At 37.8% G+C, this 22,985-nt stretch overlaps 1 protein-coding gene and 1 pseudogene across 1 annotated transcript; both read left to right on the top strand.

Moving 5' to 3' along the window:
- Positions 1 to 1,197: 1,197 nt before the first annotated feature.
- On the top strand, positions 1,198 to 2,098 carry LOC143877761 (lipid transfer protein EARLI 1 pseudogene; annotated as a pseudogene).
- A 5,810-nt stretch (positions 2,099 to 7,908) lies between these two features.
- LOC143877781 (vesicle-associated protein 1-3-like) lies at positions 7,909 to 13,318 on the top strand. The gene is made up of 4 exons (XM_077380006.1): positions 7,909 to 8,010; positions 8,103 to 8,268; positions 8,395 to 8,435; positions 12,983 to 13,318. Exons 1-4 carry the CDS (start codon positions 7,909 to 7,911, stop codon positions 13,127 to 13,129), a joined length of 456 nt encoding a protein of 151 aa, XP_077236121.1. The 3' UTR covers positions 13,130 to 13,318.
- Positions 13,319 to 22,985: the final 9,667 nt, after the last annotated feature.

Consider the following 22,985-nt stretch of genomic DNA (forward strand, 5'->3'; position numbering starts at 1 on the left):
TGAAAGTTTCATTAATTTCTGTTGCCACTTCTTCCGTGATTACTGAAAGTTTCATTAATTAATAAGAACAAGATGATTTTAGTATATTTTATTTTGGAAAATGATATGGGAACTTCATGCATGAATGACTTGGAATGAATCACATTGTGACTGGAGAAATTGGAGAACTTGCATGACTGCTCTATGACTCCTTTTCGCAGGACCGCCCGAATTCCACGAGTGAATAAAAAGTTAGAACTACATTGGATCTTACTTGAATCGCTCCATCTATCATCCTGAGGAGAAGTTTGGTTTCATGCTCCAGAGAGACCACTTGAATGCATATTGTTGCCCAATTTATCTTTTTTAAGAACATCGATTAGACTAGATGGTTAGACTCATTCAGAATGTGTGTTTCTAGGATATGAAATAGTTACAGCACTTAGGCCCCACCACATGAAAGGTCCATATAATTTGAAATCATATGGGAGTTTTTGTCTTTCCGGGGGGGGGGGGGGAGGATATCATCTACCAAAAACAATTGCATATTTGATTATGGCGACCTTTGCATCTAGTGTCACAGGAAATGGACGAGTGCCTGATTTTGGCACTACACGTTTTAATAATTGCACAAACTCCGCTTGTCTATTCTTTTTAAACAGCTGTCAAAGGTTATGACACTTCCCAGAAAACTCTATGAAGCCAATTAAACAAAGAAAAGACAAGCAGAGTTTGTGTAAAACGTGGTGGTGTCAGAACCAGTAGCCAAGTTTATTTACACATAATCAGTAGAAGGGTACTATTCGCGCTACCATGTTTTTATACTTACACTAACTCACCTTGTCTTTTACAATTTTACCAGCCATCAAAGGTTATTACGATTCCAAAAAAAGCTCCCCAAAAGCCAATTAAAGAAGAAAAGACAAGATCAGTTAGTGCAATTATCAAAACATGGTAGTGCCAATATAAGTGGCCTTGTTAGAAGTATCCAAAAACGGCCTATAATTAATGGCTTTACAAGAGGCCCTACTATTCAATTTTCAAATAAAATTTAACTTAAAATAAGCACTTTCCAAGTAAGGACCTATTTTGGTTGCATCCAAGGAGGCCCCATATCTTCACTACCATTTTCCTCAAACTAGAGAGATAATAGAGTGCTACTCACCACGCAACCAAACCCTTCTCCCTACTCTATAAATACCCACTTCCCACTGCATATCTCTTAACACCAAGTGTTTGAAGATGGCCTCAAAGAGCTATGCATCCATTGCTCTTTTCCTAGCCCTCAACCTTCTCTTCTTTTCCCTTGTCACTGCCACCGAGTGCGGGTGCAACCCTACACCTACACCTAAACCCAAGCCAAAGCCTAAGCCTACGCCAAAACCAACCCCTCATCCCTCACCATATATCCCTACGCCTTCACCTCCCAAGACCAAACCCACCCCTACCCCATCACCTCCCACACCTACCCCTAAACCTCCCACTCCTACACCTCCCACCACTACCCCTACACCTCCCACACCTACCCCTACACCTCCTTCCGGGGGTAAGTGCCCTAGGGATGCCCTAAAGTTAGGGGCATGTGCCAATTTGCTTGGGCTGGTGAACGTGGTCGTGGGTTCTTCTCAAACTCTCCCATGTTGCTCTTTACTTGAAGGTTTGACCGATCTTGACGTGGCTCTCTGTCTTTGCACTGCCATCAAAGCCAATGTGTTGGGCATAAATCTCAACGTTCCTATTTCCCTTAGTGTGATAGTGAATGCATGCGGGAAACAGGTCCCATCTGGCTTCAAATGCGAATAAGCACTTCCTTATCTCGTTGTCTTTATCTTCTTCCTTTTTTTATCTTGTCCTTGTATTTTGTTGGGTGCTCTTGAATAAGGCTTTGAACAGTCCAAACACAGCGAATATAGTTATAGAATGTAATAAGGGGTGGAGCTTGGTGCAATATTTTCTTTCACTGTGATGAAAAGATTGTGGCATATCTGGTCTTTCAGTATTTTGATGCTTCTTGTACTTTTTTTTAAAAAAATTTATAGGTGAGTGGGTGTTTCTTAAGGTGGGGAAGAGAGCAGCGTTGATGTGCTTATTTACTTGGAAATAAAGGCTACTTTGGTTATATGAGTTGGCTCTATAGTTGAATTCTCAAGTTACATGTGGCAATTTAGTACAAATATTATTTGAAAAGTATGGTTGTAGTAGTTTATGGATGTTTTTCTAATGGTCTCTTTGGTTGCACAGTTTATAGGGTTTACAAGGTGTTTTGGCTGGTTTTGGAGTGCCACTTCATCTACTAGTAGTGTTCGGTTGCATGTTTAGTAACAAACTACTAGGAGACTACTTGCCTTGTCTGTCTGCTCATGTCACAAGCAGGACTTTCGTCTCCTACCAAACAACTTGGAAAAAGGAGGATTTTAGTAGTAGAGTCTTGGGATTTAGCAATCTTCTCTCTTTCTCTATCTCCTTGGTAATGACAGCTTACCACCCTTTTATTTTGGTAGGCGACATGGAACTTCTTCATTTGGCAACCAAACTGTACAACTTACCACTACTCTATGAGGAGAGTACTTCATTGCCATTACACTTGTTGACTACTGTTCCAAGTCAACTAGGTGCGACCAAAGAGAGTTTGAAGACATTAAAGCCTTGTCTTGAAGTTAGAAGGTGTGTTTAGAACTCTACATAGTTATATAATAATCTGTGAAGCACCTGGTCTTCCAGCCAAAGATGGAAAATTGTTCATGGGACATGCACTTTGCACGTTAAGATTTAGAATGCAGATTTAGGGGAAGATGCCGTCAACCTTTTTCTCACAATCTTGAAGGTGAAAGGAAATAATTATATGAGTTGAGGGCTCATCTCCGACAAAGTATTCTTCCACTGATTGATTTTTTGTGGCTACTTTTCTTACCATAAAAACACTAAAATAACCATTTAGCAATACCATCCTATAGCAAACACCTCAACCACTTCACATGTCACAAAATACAAAAAACAATTAAGTACAAAGGGATTTGCTAGGGAATTTTGCGGAAAGCCAATTCACGGCTGGCTGTTGCATGAGACAGCAGCCACCTCAGATGAATTAATTGAATAAGACAAAAACTGCCAAAAAGTCAATCTGTGGGGCTGTTCTTACATGCAAAAGCCAGCCGCAAAATGGCTTTCACGAAATTGCCTACCAAATCCCAAGTACAAAATATATCACATAATTTTCTCTTGTAAGAAACTGTACCATTCCATCAGGAAGCTGTATTGTAATGAATTTAAGTAGCCAATAAACATCCCCAATCAATGCATGAATAAAAACAGATGTTTCTTCTTTATGAGCATATTGGTTGATGCACTTACTATCATTGAAAAAGACAAGGTTTGCAGAGGAGACTTTCCACTACCAAATCGCTAGATTAGACCAAGAGGGATTAATAACATTACTTAAGCACGTGGAGAGGAGCCATCCCACTAGCCACCAAATCAATAGACTACAACATTAGAGGGATTAGCATTATTAAGCCAAACCCACAAATTCAAAAAACCATAACTCGCCAAACATAACCACAATACAAATATATATGTGAGAGAGAGAGAGAGGAGTGTAACATGTGAATGCATAACCGCAGTCACCAACCCTAGCAAATGGGCACATAACCATGAGTAAAACATGGATAATTTAGTGAATGCAATCAACCCTAGCATACGGCACATATCCCTATCTTCACAGCATTTGTGGGAATGTAGGTCATAGCAGATGATTTATATAGATGGACTTGACCTTAAGAAACAATCTCGGAGGAGCAAGGCATGCTGAAGTGACGATTTTGTGACATTGAGGCACTTATACGTGGGCAACTTCTGTTTTTCTCCTCCATCAAAGAAAAACAAAATCCCAAAAGCTTCAGAAGTTGAGGAAGAGTCAGAGAGCAAGAAAGTTTGGCCAAAAGATGAAAGACACCTTTCAATAGGGTCTTAATTTGGAGACCGTCTCTTGAGATCATGTGTACTCTCTGTTCTCTTGCTTGTTTTTGAGTTTTGATTTTGTAAATACCCAAAATACCCCAATGTTAAATTTTCTTCCCCCTCTTTTAAAGAGGGGCATTTTTGTCCGTTTGAAGTTGACTCAAATTAGGGCTTCCTAATAAAGCCTATAAATACATCTTATGAGAGATTAAGAAACCTTAAACCATCTTTGCAGCCCTAAGAAGAGATCTTCGTGGAGAAAAAGAGGAAGAGTGTGATTCAAGAAAAGATATCGCAAACCAAGGTAAGATTATTAATCTTTAATGGTTAAACGAATGAAAGAACCCTAAACTAGGGATTTGATGTGAAAAGAGGTGTGATTAGAGCCTTGGTTTTAGTCTATGGCAAAGTCCATGATAGATCTTGGATTCCTTGGGATTCGTTTCGTGTTTAACCCCCCAAAGAACTCAAGATCAATTTGTTTGTATCCATAGAAACCTTGTTATTTGAGGATTTTCAAGCTTGGAATTGGATTAGATGGATTTCTCTCGTCGATATGAGTCCAACGGATCCAACCACGCGTGAATTGGATGTCAAGCGAAGAAGTTATGGCCGTTTTAGTGCAAAAATGGTGAAAAATCGTGTTTCGGAATTCCAGACGTCCGGCGCGATAATTTTTTCAAAACTTCAGAAATTCAAAACTTATTCCTTTCTTATCCTTTTTCGACGTTCTTATACTCTACGGATATGCCGAAAACGTCAGCTTTCTGTTAACAATAGTTTCAATAAGTTTTGAAAACTTTACAATAATGAAAATCTCAAAAATACTAAAAGAACCCTAGGATTATTTACCGATTCGTTTCCGAAGAGACACCAAAGGGTGTCTTATGTCAATATAAGGACATATATGTCCGATAGGAGATAAATTAATAATGAAACTCATGGAGGATATCCATATTCTTAATTGCAGGAAACTAAAATGATTAAGAAAAAGGAAAAGTTTTCGTCATTGACGTACATAATAACGTACTACTTTGGGCATTATAAACCCTTCTCATTTGAATATGTATTAACTTTGGAAAAACCTGTATTGATGCCTTTGAACCTCAGAATTTGCTTTTAGTCTAGCATGCCGTTTTGTTTTACCCACTGCTACTTTAGAAACTTTGAAACAACTGTATGAATATTTGTCTGGACTTTAGACCTTTGGAACCATCGTTTTGAATTTTGAATCTTTAGAAGTATCTGAAACTCTGAAATATCTATTCTGAACTCTGAACCTTTGGAATAACTGTTCTGACCTCTGAACCTCTAAAATAACTATTCTGAACTCTGAACCTTGGAATAACTGTTCTGACCTCTGAACCTCTGAAATAAATGTTCTGAACTCTGAACCTTTGGAATAACTGTTCTGAACTCTGAACCTCTGAAATAACTGTTCTGAACTCTGAACCTTTGGAATAACTGTTCTGACCTCTGAACCTCTGAAATAATTGTTCTGAACTCTGAACCTTTGGAATAACTGTTCTGAACCCTGAATATTTGAAATAACCGTTATGAATATATGTTCTGAATTTTGAACCTTCGAAACTACTGTTTAGAACTTTGAATCATTGGAACCATTTGAATAATTAAAATTATCTGAACATGAACCCTTGATACCTTCTGAACACTTCTGTGGAGGCTTGGATGATTTCTAGACCCTGCCATATGGGGTAAAACATTTGGCAACTCTAGACCCACCATGGGGGTAGTACACTGGAACTTCTGGCCCGTCAATGGGATAAAACGCTGGCCCTGTCGACTTGTATCTGAACTTGAGGAACTAATTCTGATACCGTGGACTGTCGGTGGATAAGCAATAACATGTCTTCTGACACCGTGGACTGTCGGTGGATAAACAATAACATGTCTTCTGGCCATGCCGATGATTCTGAAGTGTATTTGAACTCTGAACACCATATGGGTTTGACCATAGCATTTGAATTCTGAAAACTTTTGACTTTGATCAGAACTTAGACATTGAATTGCCTATTGCACTTTAATTCAGAACCATATTTGACATGCACACATATTTACCTTGTACCTATTATTCAGCTGTGAACTCAGTCTTCTGCTTTGACTCTAATATCCGAACCATATTAAACCTTCGCATGCTTAGACTGTACTTAGAGTAGTATTTTATTATGTACTGAGCTTTTCAACTGACTGTGGTTATAAAATATTTTCAGGTTTTGACCCTCGTGAGGTTAACGAGGAACAGGACGCTTAGTTTTGGAATTTGAATTTTGACTCAGAGATTAGCTTATTTGTTTTCAGTTCATTACGAAGTGAGTACTTTGAATAAGATGTAAAGACCATATTATTTATTTCCGCTTTGACTCTTTGGGGAGAGATGAGATTTGATTTGACTCTGATGGGTCCGCATTAATTGAACATTGATATTTCAGTTATGAATTGCCAGGTTATTTTGTTATTGCTTTGTAGCCTTGTACATTTGTGTGATTCATCTTGCAGGTGTACGGCTCTGTCATGTCTTATGCCCAGGGTGGGGTTTGGGGCGTGACATATTTTAAGGGAAGCATGTCCTTAGTTGTCCTGCCCCTTCCTTAGACTTTGTCCTAAGGATTGTGGTGTGTCCTTGTTCCTTTTCTTGAATCATTTTTATTTAATTAATATTCTGGTAGGGGTCCGCCTAAACCTAGCTTACTGATCAAAAAAATAAAAAAAAGAGTGTCGAATCTAAAAAATATCAATTTAGGGCTGCTTGAGATGAAGCATCCTATCGGGACTATTTAATCGACATCAAATATCCTGGCATACTTTATTGTTGATATGACATCGTTTGATTAGATTTTTTTCTTTGCACTTTTAGCTTTAGGAGTATTTTAGATATGCCCGTACAGGTATTATTGAGGTTCTTGCTATCCACCTCAGCATGCGCATATTCAGGAAGCAAATGGAAGGTAAGTTCGAGGTGGAAGGTAATTCCTCTAATGTTATTTCTTGGGCTCAGAGTGTAGATCATCAGAGATTAGCTAGGTTTTTAGAAGAAATTTCTGCAATGTATGATGAAATTAAAGATTTCTTTCTTTTGTCCATATTCCTAGGAGTGCACATCAATTGGCCAAATCAGGGGGCCTGGATGGATTCCTTGTATGTTAGGCAATCTTTGCCTGCTGACTTGCACTTGTAGTCTTTTATCTCTTTAAATATAATTATCTTTCACTCAATAGTATGTTACATTGTTAACTTACCTAATTACTAATGCATAATTCCCATTTTCTGGTGCTACTTAAACTCTTAATGAGGTAAACTATAGTTAGGAGTTAGGACAAGAAACATGTGGCTCATCAACGTACGGATTTCAATCCAAGAATACTTACGGAGTTTAGTGGCAGTGGATTTGGGTGGCTTTTGGCAGACTCGATGAATAAATTGTTAGTGGTGTATTTTTTTTCAAGAATTATAAAATGGGTCATTGGTGTAGAGTCCCAAAAAAATGACGACTTCATGCACTTTGGTACTTAAAGTTCTCGAATATAAATTAAAATTGGCAGCCTTAAGTTCATCCAAAATTGGAGAAACTTAAACTTAAAATTCCTCTCATCATCTCTCTCTAAAAAACACATCCAATTCCCGCGTGACTCCAAAGTTCTCGTCGCTGTTCACATAACTCCACGAGAGCTTAGATGTAAGTTTATTCAAAGACCAAGTCCCCAAGTGTCACAGACAGTTTACACGAGGGTTCACACTACCTTAAAAATCTGGTACGACTAACCCTGCTCCCCCAAGTTGATTGGATTATTTCCATAAGTAGTCTGACAAAGTCCATGGACGTGGAACTCTAGACATTACTGATTCTCAACTCTAGCGTAAGTGGATCACTTTTACCCAGGGTTGCATTGCTTTGGTCATAAATCTTTGATTAATTGCTTTGGGTTTTCCCCTCTCTTCATTTTTCATGTGACAATGCAAGCCCACAAAGAAGCTCCACCTGATTTGCAATGCAAGGATAAGTTTCTTCTCCAGAGTGTTGTTGCAAATCCTGGCGCAACCATTTTACCCTGGAAATGGTTGGATAGTCTTGTCTCTTAGCTTTTAGTATTAAATGTTGTTATGATATTTGTTGCCAACCTCTTATCTGACATAAATTGGTTTTTCACTTCAGCAAAGAAGCTAGAAAGGTTGTTGAAGAGTTTAAATTGAGAGTGGTCTATATTCCTGCTAATCCCCCCTCGCCAGTCCCCGAAGGATCAGAAGAAGGAAATTCGCCGAGGGCTTCTGTACTAGACAATGGAAACACAAATGCCTCCGTCTTTGATGCTGTCAGTATTTCTCATCATTAGAGTTTTCTCATTCTGAATGTCATATATGAGTTCAACTATTTTTGTTACGTGTTCTCTACCACTTTGTTTCAAGTGCGCATACATTTAATGTAAAGTGAACTTTTTCAAGGATCAAGATCTGTTGATGAACCCAAAGAGAAAGCTTCAGAGGTAAGACTATTTTTTAAGAGGTTTGCATTTCAAAAATAATCATATCATGATTAAGTTATATCGGGGGCTATTGCTTTTGATATGACTTGTATTCACTATTCTTTCTCTTCTATGCTTGCAAGTGTTGGAGAGGTTGGCTCTTCTTCATTTATAACTAAATGACAGATTGAGGCCATTTATGACCACTGCCTCAATATAACTTTCTTTCCTTTCTTATTCCAACTCTTTTTTTTTTCAAGGTGTGTGAGCAAGATATAGTAATTTTGTGGTTATGAAGTATACAACATCAGGGACGATATGGATTCAACTAGCCAAGGTAGTACAAGAGAAATATTTAAATGGCTGCTAATTTTATTCACAGAAAAATACCGAGATGGTCAGGACAAGAGAAATAAATTTTTAGCACCCTTGAAAATCATAAAACAGTTCTATAGTGGAGTATCTTGACCCACATATAAAACCTCCATTGCATTAAGGTCTGCCACTTCATTTGCACTTATTCAAATGTGCACCGAGGAAACATCCATCTCATGTGATGCGTGATTTCCAAAATAGTGTTCTCCAATATCTAGAGAGGCAGACTGGTTGGCTAGAGATGGAATAGCGAGGGTTGGGATTGAGTTTTTTGGTCTTCTACTTTGCCTATTGTCTTTGTTTGACCATCTCAGTCTTGGGGTTCTCCCCTTTTCCACTTTAATAAAACTTTCTGCCATAAGAAAAAATGTTCTACAATATCTATGGAACCGGACTTTTTTGTAGTGCCCACACAATTCATCGCAGTATCCTTTAAACATGCATTTGCTCATTGACATTGTTGAGATCTTTGCTTCATTGGAATATTCGAAACCAATGGGACGTAAGCTTGGATTATCACTCTCCTACTATTTCTCCACACTCCTCTGATGCTGATAGGACTTGGATTTCCCTTTGAGCTACAATTAAAATTAAGTTTGGGCACCCAAAACCTAGGGTTCCCTTTTGCTACTATTGTTGTTAACGAGAAAAAGAAGAAGAGAGGATTCTTTCTAGCCTATTAGATTTAGGTCAAGGTTGGGTGGAGTAGAATTTGGAAGTAGTGATAGCAGGTGCAAGGAGTGGGAGAATTCGCAAAGAAGGAAATTGTGGTAGCCATCTTTCCTATGAAAGGAAATTGAGCTTCAGGATTAGATGGATTCTTTCTGGCCTTTTCCATGTAGGTTGGCAATTCATGAAGGATGCTTTCTCTATGTTTTTTACGATGATGATGATGAGGATGATGCACTAAATTTATTAAAGAGAGCAAGAGAAATTACAATACAACTTCAATGGGAAGGAACTATGTACAACTCATGCCTATAAATATTTGGCTTATCAAGCTTATTGGCTACATTATTTGCACGTCATGGAACATGAGATAACACATTCTCAACCTATACAATACTTCGGCACCTCATCGATAAAAGGGACAAGTCTCCATGACCCCAATTGGTTCTATGAGTCCATGAAATTACATTAGATGAATCCTTCTCCATCCTCAAGATCCCATTCATTTTTCAAACAATGGTTCACAAGCTGGTAAGAAGGTACACACTTCTTCTTCGACAACTCGACATGACTAATCAGCTGTGAATAGAAACATGACACATTGCTTTACCATCATCGCGGTAGACCCCCACCCATTCTAGTTGGTCTGGATTGCCAAGGGGGCAACCGTCGAAGTTGAGCTTAATGACATTGGTGAAGTAGGAGCCCACCTAGGAGCCCACCTAGCTGTAGACTTCAATTTCGAAACTCTTCCCATCATGATTTTTTTGAATGGTTTTTTTACAAAATCATATCAATTCGGAAGTTTTTTAATTTTTATTTGCAAGCTAAAGAAGTCTATATATAAACACTTCCCATCATGATGTCATGCTAATTTCGTAGGTCGCATCAAAAGAGTAACTGCCCCCGAACTCCTCCCTCAATATCATCCAACTAACAATGGAGAGCTTGATCCGCTGTGAAAACTCTGGCCGTTGAAGAAAATTTATCCTTGAGCGTACGTGCATTTCTGATGGATCTAAGACACCCAAGGTCAAAGAAGTCAAACCTAATCTTTACTGGATTTCACTGATGAAATGTGTCCCATTTGGGAGTCAAATGAGTGAATAGAGAATGTATTATGAAGGTTTTAAGTCATATGGGTCATAGGGTCTTTTTCCATATAAATCACTCAAGTTATTTGATAAAGTGTGTTTAGAATGGACCCCACCCATGCATTACAAGATTGTAAAAGGGGTAGCTCATTTTCGTGAACTTTGATGGGAGAGTTTCCTCAAGAGGGTATTTTAGTCTTTATGGTTTCTTTAGGTTAGGGTTTTAGAACTTTCTAGGTTATTTTCTTATATACAAATATATCTATATTATAAACTTTTCAATGATGTTATGTTTATGAGAACAAGTTTTTTCCATGAAGAAAATTCTTCCCCAGAGATTGTGATGTGATGCCCAACCGACCTACGGTGTGGTGCCCTATGAATACCATTGATGTGATGCCTTTGGTCTCATTGTTGTGACTCCAACAAATCTATCTTCTTCATTGTCTCAAGGTACCATTTCCACCATTCTTTCTTCTCTTGTTCGAAATTGTCAAGCTTTAATTCGTGTTGCTCAGGGCTTAAATTGGAGTAATCTGTTCCAACCAGAACTGGATAGTTAAATATTAGCCATTGGATGCTGTGTTCTATTTTATTTATTTTGAAATCTAAAGTTCTCTTGGAAGATAGGATTTTTCTATGATCTTAAAGAGGAACAATCTAGACAGCCAGATCTGATATATGATGATTATTTGTATGAATCTCAGTCATTGGATTTGAGAGTTCTGTTTTCTGTAATTTTACGATATTAAGTTTTGTTGATGCCTAGGGTTTATTATGACCATTGTGAAAATGTTTTGAACGGATTTGATCAAAGATTTGATATGTAGTTAGATTAATATTAGCCATCAAATTTATAGTGGTTAGATTTCAATATCCAACGGTTGGATCCGATTAAAATTATTAAGGATTGCTTTACTCACCAAGCTGACTTTAGGGTGAAAGTTTTGAAGAGCCGAGCATCAGTTCAGTAATAGAGCACGTTCGGGGTATTGTTAAAAGTAGTGGAATTAATGAGGGGAGGTTAACTATTGATACAAGATGTTGTCATATGAGAGTAGACTTCTCATGGACCGTACACCATGTGAACTGGAAAGATCTGAACCTATTTATTGTGTGTGATCTACCAAAAGAAGTATTAACATGGAAGTGCCAAAGTTTAATGGAAAGAATAATGCATTTTGAACTGGACATTCAAAGAGTCGGTACAATGCCGATCACAAGGAGATATGAATGACTAGTTACAGAAAAAAGTTTTTCGGGAGTACCAACAAGAGAGTTAATGTTATCTTAAGGAGGATGATGAGATTGGAAGTAGGCCCTTTGACCAAGATGGTAGAGGTTTGCAGATGCTATCGATGAGTTCTTGGACATGGTGGAGAGGCATGCAACTTCTTTCCATCACGTCCTTCACTCTGCAAACAGTTTTGTGGATTTGCTTGCTCGGAGTGGGGTTGATAGAGATGCATCAAAGCCTTTTGATCATATTTCCCCTCATGGACACTTGTATTTTTGTCGAGTTTTTAATGTTTCCATTGACCAGCTTGGTCTAAGGGCCTCCTTTCTTTTTCATTATCAATAAAACTTCACCGCGCGTTTAAAACACGAAACATTGACTTGACGAGTCAGAGACGCTGAATTGGCTATAGGCTACAATATGGAATTTTTGTTTCTCCCCCTTTTTCCTACTCTATGAATTTAGAGAAGGGTGTTTGAAGTTTTCGAGTTGATTTTGACGATATCTTTTGTAATGTTGGATCAGTGGACAGATGGTAATTGCTGTTAGGTAAATTTCTGAATGCCTTCAAGCTGTCGACCAGGCATTTCTGTTCCTGGGTGTATATGATTCATTAACAAAGAGTACATTGGTTCCATTTAGTGTGGTACTTAATCTGCACTTTTGTAACTTTCAAAAAAAGAAAAAAAAAATTGCACTCAGTCCTCTGCTTTTTTGCATGACATTTCTAATGAGCAGCATTTATTGCATGTTTGTCCATTAAATTGTTGTCTGTGAATATATCTTGTGACTTATTCCGTTGTAAATTTATGCGTTCAAAGAAGAAAACACTTATACTTCCATTGGTGGGTTTTTGAACTCTATTAATGCTGCGCAACACCATAAAATGCATGCATACTATGGATGCGTGATGATTGTGCTTTAGTTTCTAGCATTGTTGTTTCTTGTTTGTTTTCTGATCTGTTATAGTTGATTTTCTACTTTTGTATATCCTCTACTATATTATTTTTTTCCTCCAAATTATGCTTTAGCTTCAATTATAAAGTTAAATTTCTTTGGATAGCTGATTGAATTATTATTTGAATTCAGAAAATTGGCATATATTAAATTTAATGGTTCTTTGAATTTGTGATACTCTATTATTCAAATTCAGATACCTATCATGCAGTGTTGCTGATATTTTTTTTCTTCAGGCATGGGATATTATTTCCAAATTGACTGAGGAGAAAACCTCTGCCATTCAACAAAGGCAGAAGCTTCGACAAGAGCTGGTATGGCTTGAATGTTTAAACACTTTTGAGTCATTTAGTTGCATTCAAATAATAATTTTGTCGTATTAGTTCCAATGTTACTTCCATAGCCTCTTGCTAAAAGATGGATTGGAATCAGCCCGGACCCATCTTTATTTTATGTTAAAAGTTCAACCCGAATCCCCAAAAATCGACCCGAGTTGCATGCCCTGATTATACATTTTCCGATGAATGCCTGTCTTATACAGATTATTGGATTTCTATGCAATAAGGTTTTTTGGAAATTTACATCTGATGTTTTTGTTTTCTTCTCTAAATGCATAATCTTCTTTAGGACACTTTTGTCAATTTGAACACTACACAGCACTTTCATAAGTCTTAAAACATTTTACATATTTATGTTTCGTTAGTAAAATATTATTAATAATTAATTTTGTGCCTTTAGAAAAATTATTAGGAATGGATGAATCATGGGTTATTATTTTAAATTTTAGGATTTGATGATATGTATTAGCAAGTATTTTAGATTTTAGAGAGAATGGATGAATCAAGGATTTGATGATATGGATGAATCAAGTTTATGTAGCACAAATTGTAATCATAGCAGCGTCATATTAACCCATTTTCACCCACCTCTCTCTCTCTCTCTCTCTCTCTCTCTCTCTCTCTCTCTCTCTCTCTCTCTCTCTCTCTCTCTCTCTCTACATTCTTCTATACTTTTTCTGGAAGGACTTGTTTTTTTTTTTTTCGAGCTAGTGGCGTTGAAACCCGGTCAGGTTTCTTTTTCTGTTATGCATTTTATTAAGTGTACCATTCAAGAAAAACAAAAACATTTTACTGTGTGTAAACACTGATTATGAAAACATAAAAAATAACATATATTAAATTGTTCAAATTAACAATCTATCTCAAAACTTGCCAACGCATTTACCATCTCTAATCAACTCTTTTCTGAGCATGTCTGATATGAGAATGAAAAGAATTTTTGCATGAATATCTCTCCCTCTCTCTCATCAAGTGGGAGTGAGGATAGTTTTGATTTTTCCCAAAGCGTTGTCCCCATGAAAAATATACGCAGTTTGTCTCATTTTGTATGAATCGAGCTGTTACGTGCCAAATAGTCTCTTTTATCTTCATAACTATTGGTGCAGATTTTTCCTATTAGTTAGGATGTTAGTCGTGTGCATCAAGAGTAATTAGATAGTCCATTAAATTAGGGGTTATCAAGAGCAATTAGTTAGGAGTTAAAAGTCCATTTAGTAGGGGTTTTCTATTCTTTCTCCTACTTTTATGAGATACAATTGTGGCTCTTAATGCATAAAGAGGGAAGACAATATCAATAATGCGTGTTATTGGAGTAGGTTCCCTCCAAGAAACCTAAATTCTTAATCTCTGAACCCTTGCTTCTTCCTCGTCACAATAGGTTCCAACAGAAATCAGAAAAGTAAATCTTCGAATGTAATATTTGGTATCGGAGGTAGGGATGGATGATCCAAGGATCAGATGGTTGGAAGCGTTCTCTTGCTGTGGGACAATACATAATGATAAAGAGATGCAGAAGATATTTTCTCCTATGAACGCTCGGTTTGACAAGATGACAGCTACACATACGGACGGCCAGGAGGCTCGGTTTGATGAGATGGAGCCCACATGTACGCCTAGGAGGAAAGCTCCAACAACCAAAACTGTAATGGTGGACGCAGAGCTTATGTCCCCTCTAGGACGGGTGTTCCAAGTTCAATGAATTCATATCTTCCTAAGCTCAAAGAAGAAAAAAAGAGAAAAATCTATAAAAGAAATGTGTTTATTAGCATTGTTAGTTTCGACAAGGTCGTAGTCTAAAAAATTATCATTTTGCTCAAAATTGCCAGTGCCATCGAAAATATACTCACCAACAACCATCCATGCATCAACATCCCATTCATTTAAAAAAATACAGCGAAGGAGCTTTGATGAATGACATAATGAAATCAATTTGAAAATGGAGCTGCCCCAACCTTTGACGACGACAAACGAAATGGTTAATAATCGCAAGCCAAAGAGAAAAAGAAAAGGAGAGAGAAGGGAAAAGAAAATGGGATAGGACCTGTACAAGAAGATTTCATTTTTCATACGTTGGCTTAATCTCCAACCTTGAGGACAAGGTTGATTTCAAGGTGAGTGGAATGTTACGTGCCAAAGAGTCTTTTATTTCTTTATAGCTATTGATGCAGATTTTTCCTATTAATTATGATGTTATTTGTGTGAATCAAGAGTAATTAATTAGAGTCCATTAAGTTTCAAGAGTAATCAGTTAGAGTCCATTAAGTTAGGGGTTATCAAGAGAAATTAGTTAGGAGTTAAGAGTCCATTTAGTAGGGGTTTTCTATTTTTTCTCCTACTTTTATGCAAGTGTGCATGATATACAATTGTGGTGGCTCTTAATGTATATAGAGGGAAGGAAATATCAGTAAAGCATCAAATTCTGAATTTATCACACATGCATGTTATTGGGGAGTAGGTTCCCTTGAAGAAACCTATTATGCTCTGTTGCAATGGTTAACCAGAGATACAAAAGGTTCGTGTCTGGTTACGAATTTGGAAGGTCCGAAGAGCACCTCATCTGCCCAAGTGCACTTGGTCTCTTATGCCATTTACTTATTGATTTTGAAGAGTTTTGGATGAAAATCATGCGAAATGGAAACATATATCTCCAAGAAGACGTCTACCTAATCATGCATGTCTTGGAGATGAATAATAAGCACACACAAAATAAATGAAAGAAGTGTCACCTCAGAGTAGCTAGGTTATGAGTGTCATGCCTAAATGATGTCTAAGTTCTGATGATAACACGAGAGATAAACCCGAAAAAGAACCCAAAAGAAAACCCCGAGATGAAAAACCTCTTCTCCCCTTCTCTCTCTTTTTCTTCTCTCTCCTTTGGCAGACGACACACCAAAGACGTCTTGCTTCGCCGCAACCCGAGAGAATAACATTTCTCTTTTTATAGTTTAGTTTTCTCCAAAGGCTAAAAATAGAAATCTCTATTTTTGCCTTTGCCTTCCCACCCAAGCAACCACCGTGGGTGGGAAATAAGGCAACTTTCCGCATGTGAGTAAGTAAAGAAATGATCACACACTATCATAATCATATGCAAGTTATCATAATCAATATACAAAAACAAGCCTTAAAGTAGTAACAACAAACCCTAAGACTCTAAGGCCTAAACCCGAGTCTTTAGATGATATGATGTTCGTCCAAAGAAGCCTACGTATCCCCGCCTCTTACAGGAATCAAGGCAACGTAGTTATTCGCTCTATTCTAAACTATGATTCCTAACCCATCTAGGACTGCTATCCTAGACTCGATCTAGAAGACTTCACCTGTTGTTAATAGCTTCTTTTGTGATTATTTAAGTTCAAGTAAATTGTGGATTTTTAGGACTCCCTATATGCTCTAACTAGATGCAAGTTAACCTAGTCTAATGCAGGTGGACCTTACATCCTATGTATAACTAGGCTGTGTCCCTAGGAAAACAATAGGTTCACTAGCGCATCCTAGTTTAGTCATCAATCGGCGATGTGGATCGCCAACTGACCGGACAGAGGCGTAACCTACTCCTACCTAGGACAGACTCTTAACTCTAGAACAAAACACAATCAGGACAGACTCCTAACTTTAAGACATCCCAAACATCTAGGACAGACTCCTAACTCCAGGGGAATATCTTTTTGAAAAGATTTTGAATAATTTTTGTATTTTTGGAAGGTTTGAAATGTTTATTTTTGAAGGTTTGAATGAACTTGGGATAAGGATCCCAAGCTGCCTACGTACCCTGTGGAAAGGGATCAAGCCAGCGTAGTTCGGATACGTAACTTCCTCTTAAGACTCGACTTTTCAGATGTTTCAATATTTTTTAAAATGTTTTTGAAATTTTGATATGTTTTGAATTATTTCAAGTTTCTAATGTTTTTTTTATATTTCGAATTTCTGATGTTTTTTGAATTTTCAAGAGTTTTAACCCTTTTAACCAAAGGGAAACAAGGAGACAACCAGAAAGAAAAGAACACTCATGCGATTCATAGCCTGGAAAAGTGTCAGATGAAAAGACGAAATCCTTTTAGCCTAAGGGTTGTCCTAAACAATCAAATCGGTGTCTCAAATAGATGATAAAATTGATGAAATCCCGAGAAGGTGTGAAAACCTAAGAAGATCGAGTTAGACCCTAAGAGAATGGAGAAGAACTAAATCAATATGAAATCTTGCACTGCTCTTCTCTGAAGCCTTGTCTCTCAAATGAAAATGGCAATTAGGATCAATGAGACATAGCCTGTCTTCTAAAAGAGAAGAATCGACAAGAGAATGAGACTGGGCGAGTCTCCCTAAATAAGAATGACCAACTAATGAGACAAAACATGTCTTCTAGAAGAAGGAGAGACAAAAAAGGATGTTTGTGAGATTAGGCAAGTCTTACTATTAACCATATTTTTAATTGCTACAGCTTGTTAACATTAATACCAATTTAAAGTACCCTTCTCAGTTCATGTCATCTAAAAAATCTTTGGAGTTTCTACAACATTCCAAATGTTAAATTTCCAATTATGAATTAGCTAAGTTTAAAGAACTGTCAAAATCCAGTAAAATGTTATTCTCACAATAAAATATGAATTTGTGCCATCAACAGGTATTGACTATACTATCAGAACAGCCAAATTTAAGTGTAAGGCAATCTAAATCAGAGAAGTGTAAAACCAAATTCAACTCCATACCCATAATGACCAGGTTCAGGACAATACTTAATGCAAAATATAACTAACAGTCTTAAACCTTTTATATCACTTGGTCATTAGAATTAAAGCAATATCAATTAGTCGAATGCTAAAATGATGCATATGACAATCTAAACAGTTTATGACTTTTATCAGAACAGTCCTTATGCCAACAACGAGGTTAGACGGTATTAATAATATTACACAAGCATGCCTAATGTTATTTAAAGATACACAATCTGGATGCCAACATTTCCAATGAAAATTGTATTACCTTATGGCCAAAATAAAATTAATCCATAAGAAAAATAGAAGCATATACTAGGTCAATGAATAAGAATCAGACAAGAGTCATGCGATTATCTTTGATCTAAAAAAAAATACTTGAGAACAACAGATATATGCCCCTGTTTTTTTTTTTTCTTTGGGAAAGACCCTATATCTGAAATGAATGAGATCCCCCTTAAAATAAGATTATCAGCTCTTTTATAGCAAAACAAGAGTGTGGATATTGGCACTACTACTTTTGATAAGCGCAGTTGCGCGAAAATATGATGAGGCGCACGGTTGATCGGGTCCCATTCGCCCATGACAGGGCCTCCTCAGGATAATTCACCCCCCTTTCTGCATTTGCACTGCACACTCTCCCGACTCGTCGTATTTGACGATTTAGCTCGGATTTAGATGAAATTTTACGGGGACCCAAAGCTACCCTAGGGAATAATTTGAAGTCCTGAATAACTGATTTGGTAGGATTTTGCTCAAACATGGAGGGTTTAGGGCACGGTCAAAATGGGGTGTCTACAGTGAGAAGATCTTGTTTGGCCTCCTCCCTACGAGCTACATTCATACATCTCAACAATTGGCTGATATATTCATCAAGGCATTGGGTCGTGAACAGATCATATTTTTGGCATCCGAGTTGGGCATTATTAACATACATGCTCCGCCTTGGGGGAGAGTATTTGGAATATTATTCAAATTTCAAATTCAAATTTTAAATCCAAATTCAAGATGAGTTGCAGCTATATTCATATCAATCAATACATATAAATTTGGGATTTATTCATTGTGTCTCTTCTATATCATCTCTAGCTGCACCCATGTCATAGAGTACCAAAAAGCAATCCACCGTTGTCAGATCAAGCATGGAAGTAGAATATTGTGCTTTGGCATAGACAAAAATGAAATTGAATTGGACCACCTGCATCTTTTTTCCTTCTGCTCCATTTTTTCCAGTGTCACAACAAAAACACTACCTATTTCTCACTCATAATATCGTTCATCACGTTGGAACGAAACATATCGAGTTTTACTTTCACTTTGTTGGCGAAGAACTCATGATGGGAGCTCTTTTACAATTCATGCCAGCCCATCTCTACGAAATCAGCAGTTACAACTAGCGCTGCAACAGGGTCGGGTTGGGTCGGGTTTTCCAAAACCCTAGCCCAACACTGGATCCCATTATCTCGGCCCTGACCCGCCCTGACCCTAAGGCAGGGCCGAAAAACCTCAACCCATTGCCCGCCCTACAGGGCTCAGTGCTGGCCCTGCCCCGCCCTGATTGGCCCTGATTGGGCAGGGCTGGGCCGGCCCTAATTGACCCTAGTGCAAATACATGTTAAGAGTGCCAAAAATAAAGCAACCACTTATCATACAGAACAAAATGATCAATAAACAGAAAAAGGGAACAAAATAAGACAATATGAATTCAACAACATGATGGCCAACAGAGACAATTAATAGTTATAATCTAAAGAAACATCAATCCAAGATAATAGAAAGCATTAGCAAAAGAAACATGCACAGATGGTTCAATTCTAAAATAGAAAACTTAGGGTCGGACCGGGTCATGGTACCCAACGCATTAACCCATAACCCAACCCGACCTCAGTCAGAGTCTAAAAAAATGAATCCTGGCCCACCCTCAGGGTTGGAAAATCCAGCCCTGACCCTGTTCGGGCTTAGGGCGGGTCAGGGCTGACAGGGCCCAACTTGCACCCCTAGTTACAACTAACAACAATAACTCGGAAAAATATAAGTTTAACGTCAAGTAATTATTTGCATGTATCTGTTTACATGGAAATATCTTATCAGATATTCCCAATATTATCTATTGGAACCGCATTACACACACACACATCATATTCGTTGGCAGATTAACTTAATCATCCAACATTCAATTTTCATTATCCCTGTTTGGATTGTGGAAAAGTTTGGAAAGGATAAATATTTTTAAAAGTTGCTACTTTTTTACACACGAAAAAAAAATGACTCGAACCAACCCTTTTCAATTTCTTCCTTGGGAAGAAAAAAATTTCCCAAGAAAAAAAATCCCATCAGAAATATTTTTCTTGCAATCCAAACAGGGCCTAAATTATCAGAATAATCATCCACATATATCGAAATTTCATTTCAGTCTAAGCCACTAAATTTAACTGAAGTTGTACGCCAGATAAATGCAACTGGATGCATAAATTAATTAATGAGTAAGACTGATGGAGACAGCTACTTAATTTCCTACTACAGAGTAACGAAGGGTGTCGGTATGGCCAGGGCCACGCTGAGCCCTGTAGGGCAGGCAATGGGCTGAGGTTTTTCGGCCCTGACTCAGGATCCGGGTGGGTCAGGGCCGAGATAATGGGATCCAGGGTTGGGCTAGGGTTTTGAAAAACCCAACCCAACCCAACCCGATCCTGTCGCAGTCCTATACAGAGTAGTAGTCCTAATAATATGTTTCCAGTTTAAGACATAATTATATATCCAGTCCCTTTGGGTGTTACGTGCAAGGAGAATGATATTTTCACCCCCTTTTCCACTCCCCCCATTGTCTTTTCCTATGAATGTGAGAGCAACCACCTCAGATGAATTAAATGATTAAGACAAAATATCCTGGCCAGTTAGCCTGTTTGGCTGCTCTCACCTGCGACAGCAGCTGCGAAATGCCCTTCCGCAATGATCCCTAGCAAACCCCTAGAAATAGAAGTGGGTGAAAATGACATTTACTTGTGCAAAAATACCCTCTTTTTTTTTTTTGGGTGGGGGGGGGGGAATTATAAATGCCCCCCTTTTCATTACTTGTGACACCCAGCTGCAGTGTACGATGCCAATCAGGTACCTTATATCCATCGCATGTGATGTACACCAGCCTCTTGCAGTCATAGATAAAATGCAGTTGGGTGTCCCGAGTAATGAAAAGGAGCGCATTTATCATTTTCCTCGTTTTACCCTTATGAAGTAGGTAAGCAGCTTTATTAAGGCCCTGTTTGTTTTTAGATTATGACAACCGATTGTCACTCCAACACCTATTATTGGGTGTCCTTGTCTAAAACGAACAGGGCCTGAAGGAAATGGAGAAAAAGGACAATAATCAAGTGGGCAGCAAAATTCCAATGAACAAACTGTTCCAGTAAACTCCCGATCTAACAAGGTTTGGTGAATTGTTAGCATTTCCCGAAATCTCCCTACTTCTATACAGATCATCTCCTCGTCAATGAAGGGGGCGAGTCTTCGTGGACCCGATGAATCAAGTAGGCCTAAGAAATAGGGCTAGATGAATTCCCTTCCTCCAAGAGCAAGCCTTTGGGGCCCCGAAGAATCGGGCCCAAGAAATAACATTAGACGAATTCGCGTTCTCTCAATGTCCAATCCATATCCCTAATGCCAAAAAATACCATTGTTCTGCTCGTGTCAACATCGAATTATCGGTTGGTATCAATTGAAAATGTGCACAATTCAAGAAATTTTCTGATAATTCATTGCCGACATAAAAAAAAATCTCTGGAATCAAACATGGAGGCATCGTCAATGGCTTCTCTTTATCATGAAAACAAATGGTGTAAATTAGCCTCTAAAGTCAATGGCATTATTAGGAAAAGAGTAGACCCTGTTAACTCTTGGTTCTACATTCTTTTTTGGTGTAACAGTCTCTTTTTACCATGTAGCCATTGACTAATTTAGGCCAATGTCTCTTTTAGATGGGTTTATCATCTTATCTATATTTTCTTTTATAAATTGCTAGGGGTGCCCTATCTACACATTGTCATTTCTTATTTTGTGATTACTGAAAGTTTCATTAATTAATAAGAACAAGATGATTTTAGTATATTTTATTTTGGAAAATGATATGGGAACTTCATGCATGAATGACTTGGAATGAATCACATTGTGACTGGAGAAATTGGAGAACTTGCATGACTGCTCTATCACTCCTTTTCGCAGGACCGCCAGAATTCCACGAGTGAATAAAAAGTTAGAACTACATTGGATCTTACTTGAATCGCTCCATCTATCATCCTGAGGAGAAGTTTGGTTTCATGCTCCAGAGAGACCACTTGAATGCATATTGTTGCCCAATTTATCTTTTTTAAGAACATCGATTAGACTAGATGGTTAGACTCATTCAGAATGAGTGTTTCTAGGATATGAAATAGTTACAGCACTTAGGCCCCACCACATGAAAGGTCCATATAATTTGAAATCATATGGGTGTTTTTGTCTTTCCGGGGGGGAGGGGGAGGATATCATCTACCAAAAACAATTGCATATTTGATTATGGCGACCTTTGCATCTAGTGTCACAGGAAATGGACGAGTGCCTGATTTTGGCACTACATGTTTTAATAATTGCACAAACTCCGCTTGTCTATTCTTTTTAAACAGCTGTCAAAGGTTATGACACTTCCCAAAAAACTCTATGAAGCCAATTAAACAAAGAAAAGACAAGCAGAGTTTGTGTAAAACGTGGTGGTGTCAGAACCAGTAGCCAAGTTTATTTACACATAATCAGTAGAAGGGTACTATTCGCGCTACCATGTTTTTATACTTACACTAACTCACCTTGTCTTTTACAATTTTACCAGCCTTCAAATGTTATTACGATTCGTAAAAAAGCTCCCCAAAAGCCAATTAAAAAAGCAAAGACAATATCAGTTAGTGCAATTATCAAAACATGGTAGTGCCAATATAAGTGGCCTTCATAGAAGTATCCAAAAAGGCCTATAATTAATGGCTTTACAAGAGGCCCTGCTATTCAATTTTCAAATAAAATTTAACTTAAAATAAGCACTTTTCAAATAAGGACCTATTTTGGTTGCATCCAAGGAGGCCCCATATCTTCACTACCATTTTCCTCAAACTAGAGAGATAATAGAGTGCTACTCACCACGCAACCAAACCCTTCTCCCTACTCTATAAATA

The sequence above is a fragment of the Tasmannia lanceolata genome, unplaced genomic scaffold (genome assembly GCF_043159265.1).
Source record: "Tasmannia lanceolata isolate RefF3 unplaced genomic scaffold, GAP_Taslan_0.1 ptg000002l, whole genome shotgun sequence".
NCBI classification, from domain to species: Eukaryota; Viridiplantae; Streptophyta; class Magnoliopsida; order Canellales; family Winteraceae; genus Tasmannia; species Tasmannia lanceolata.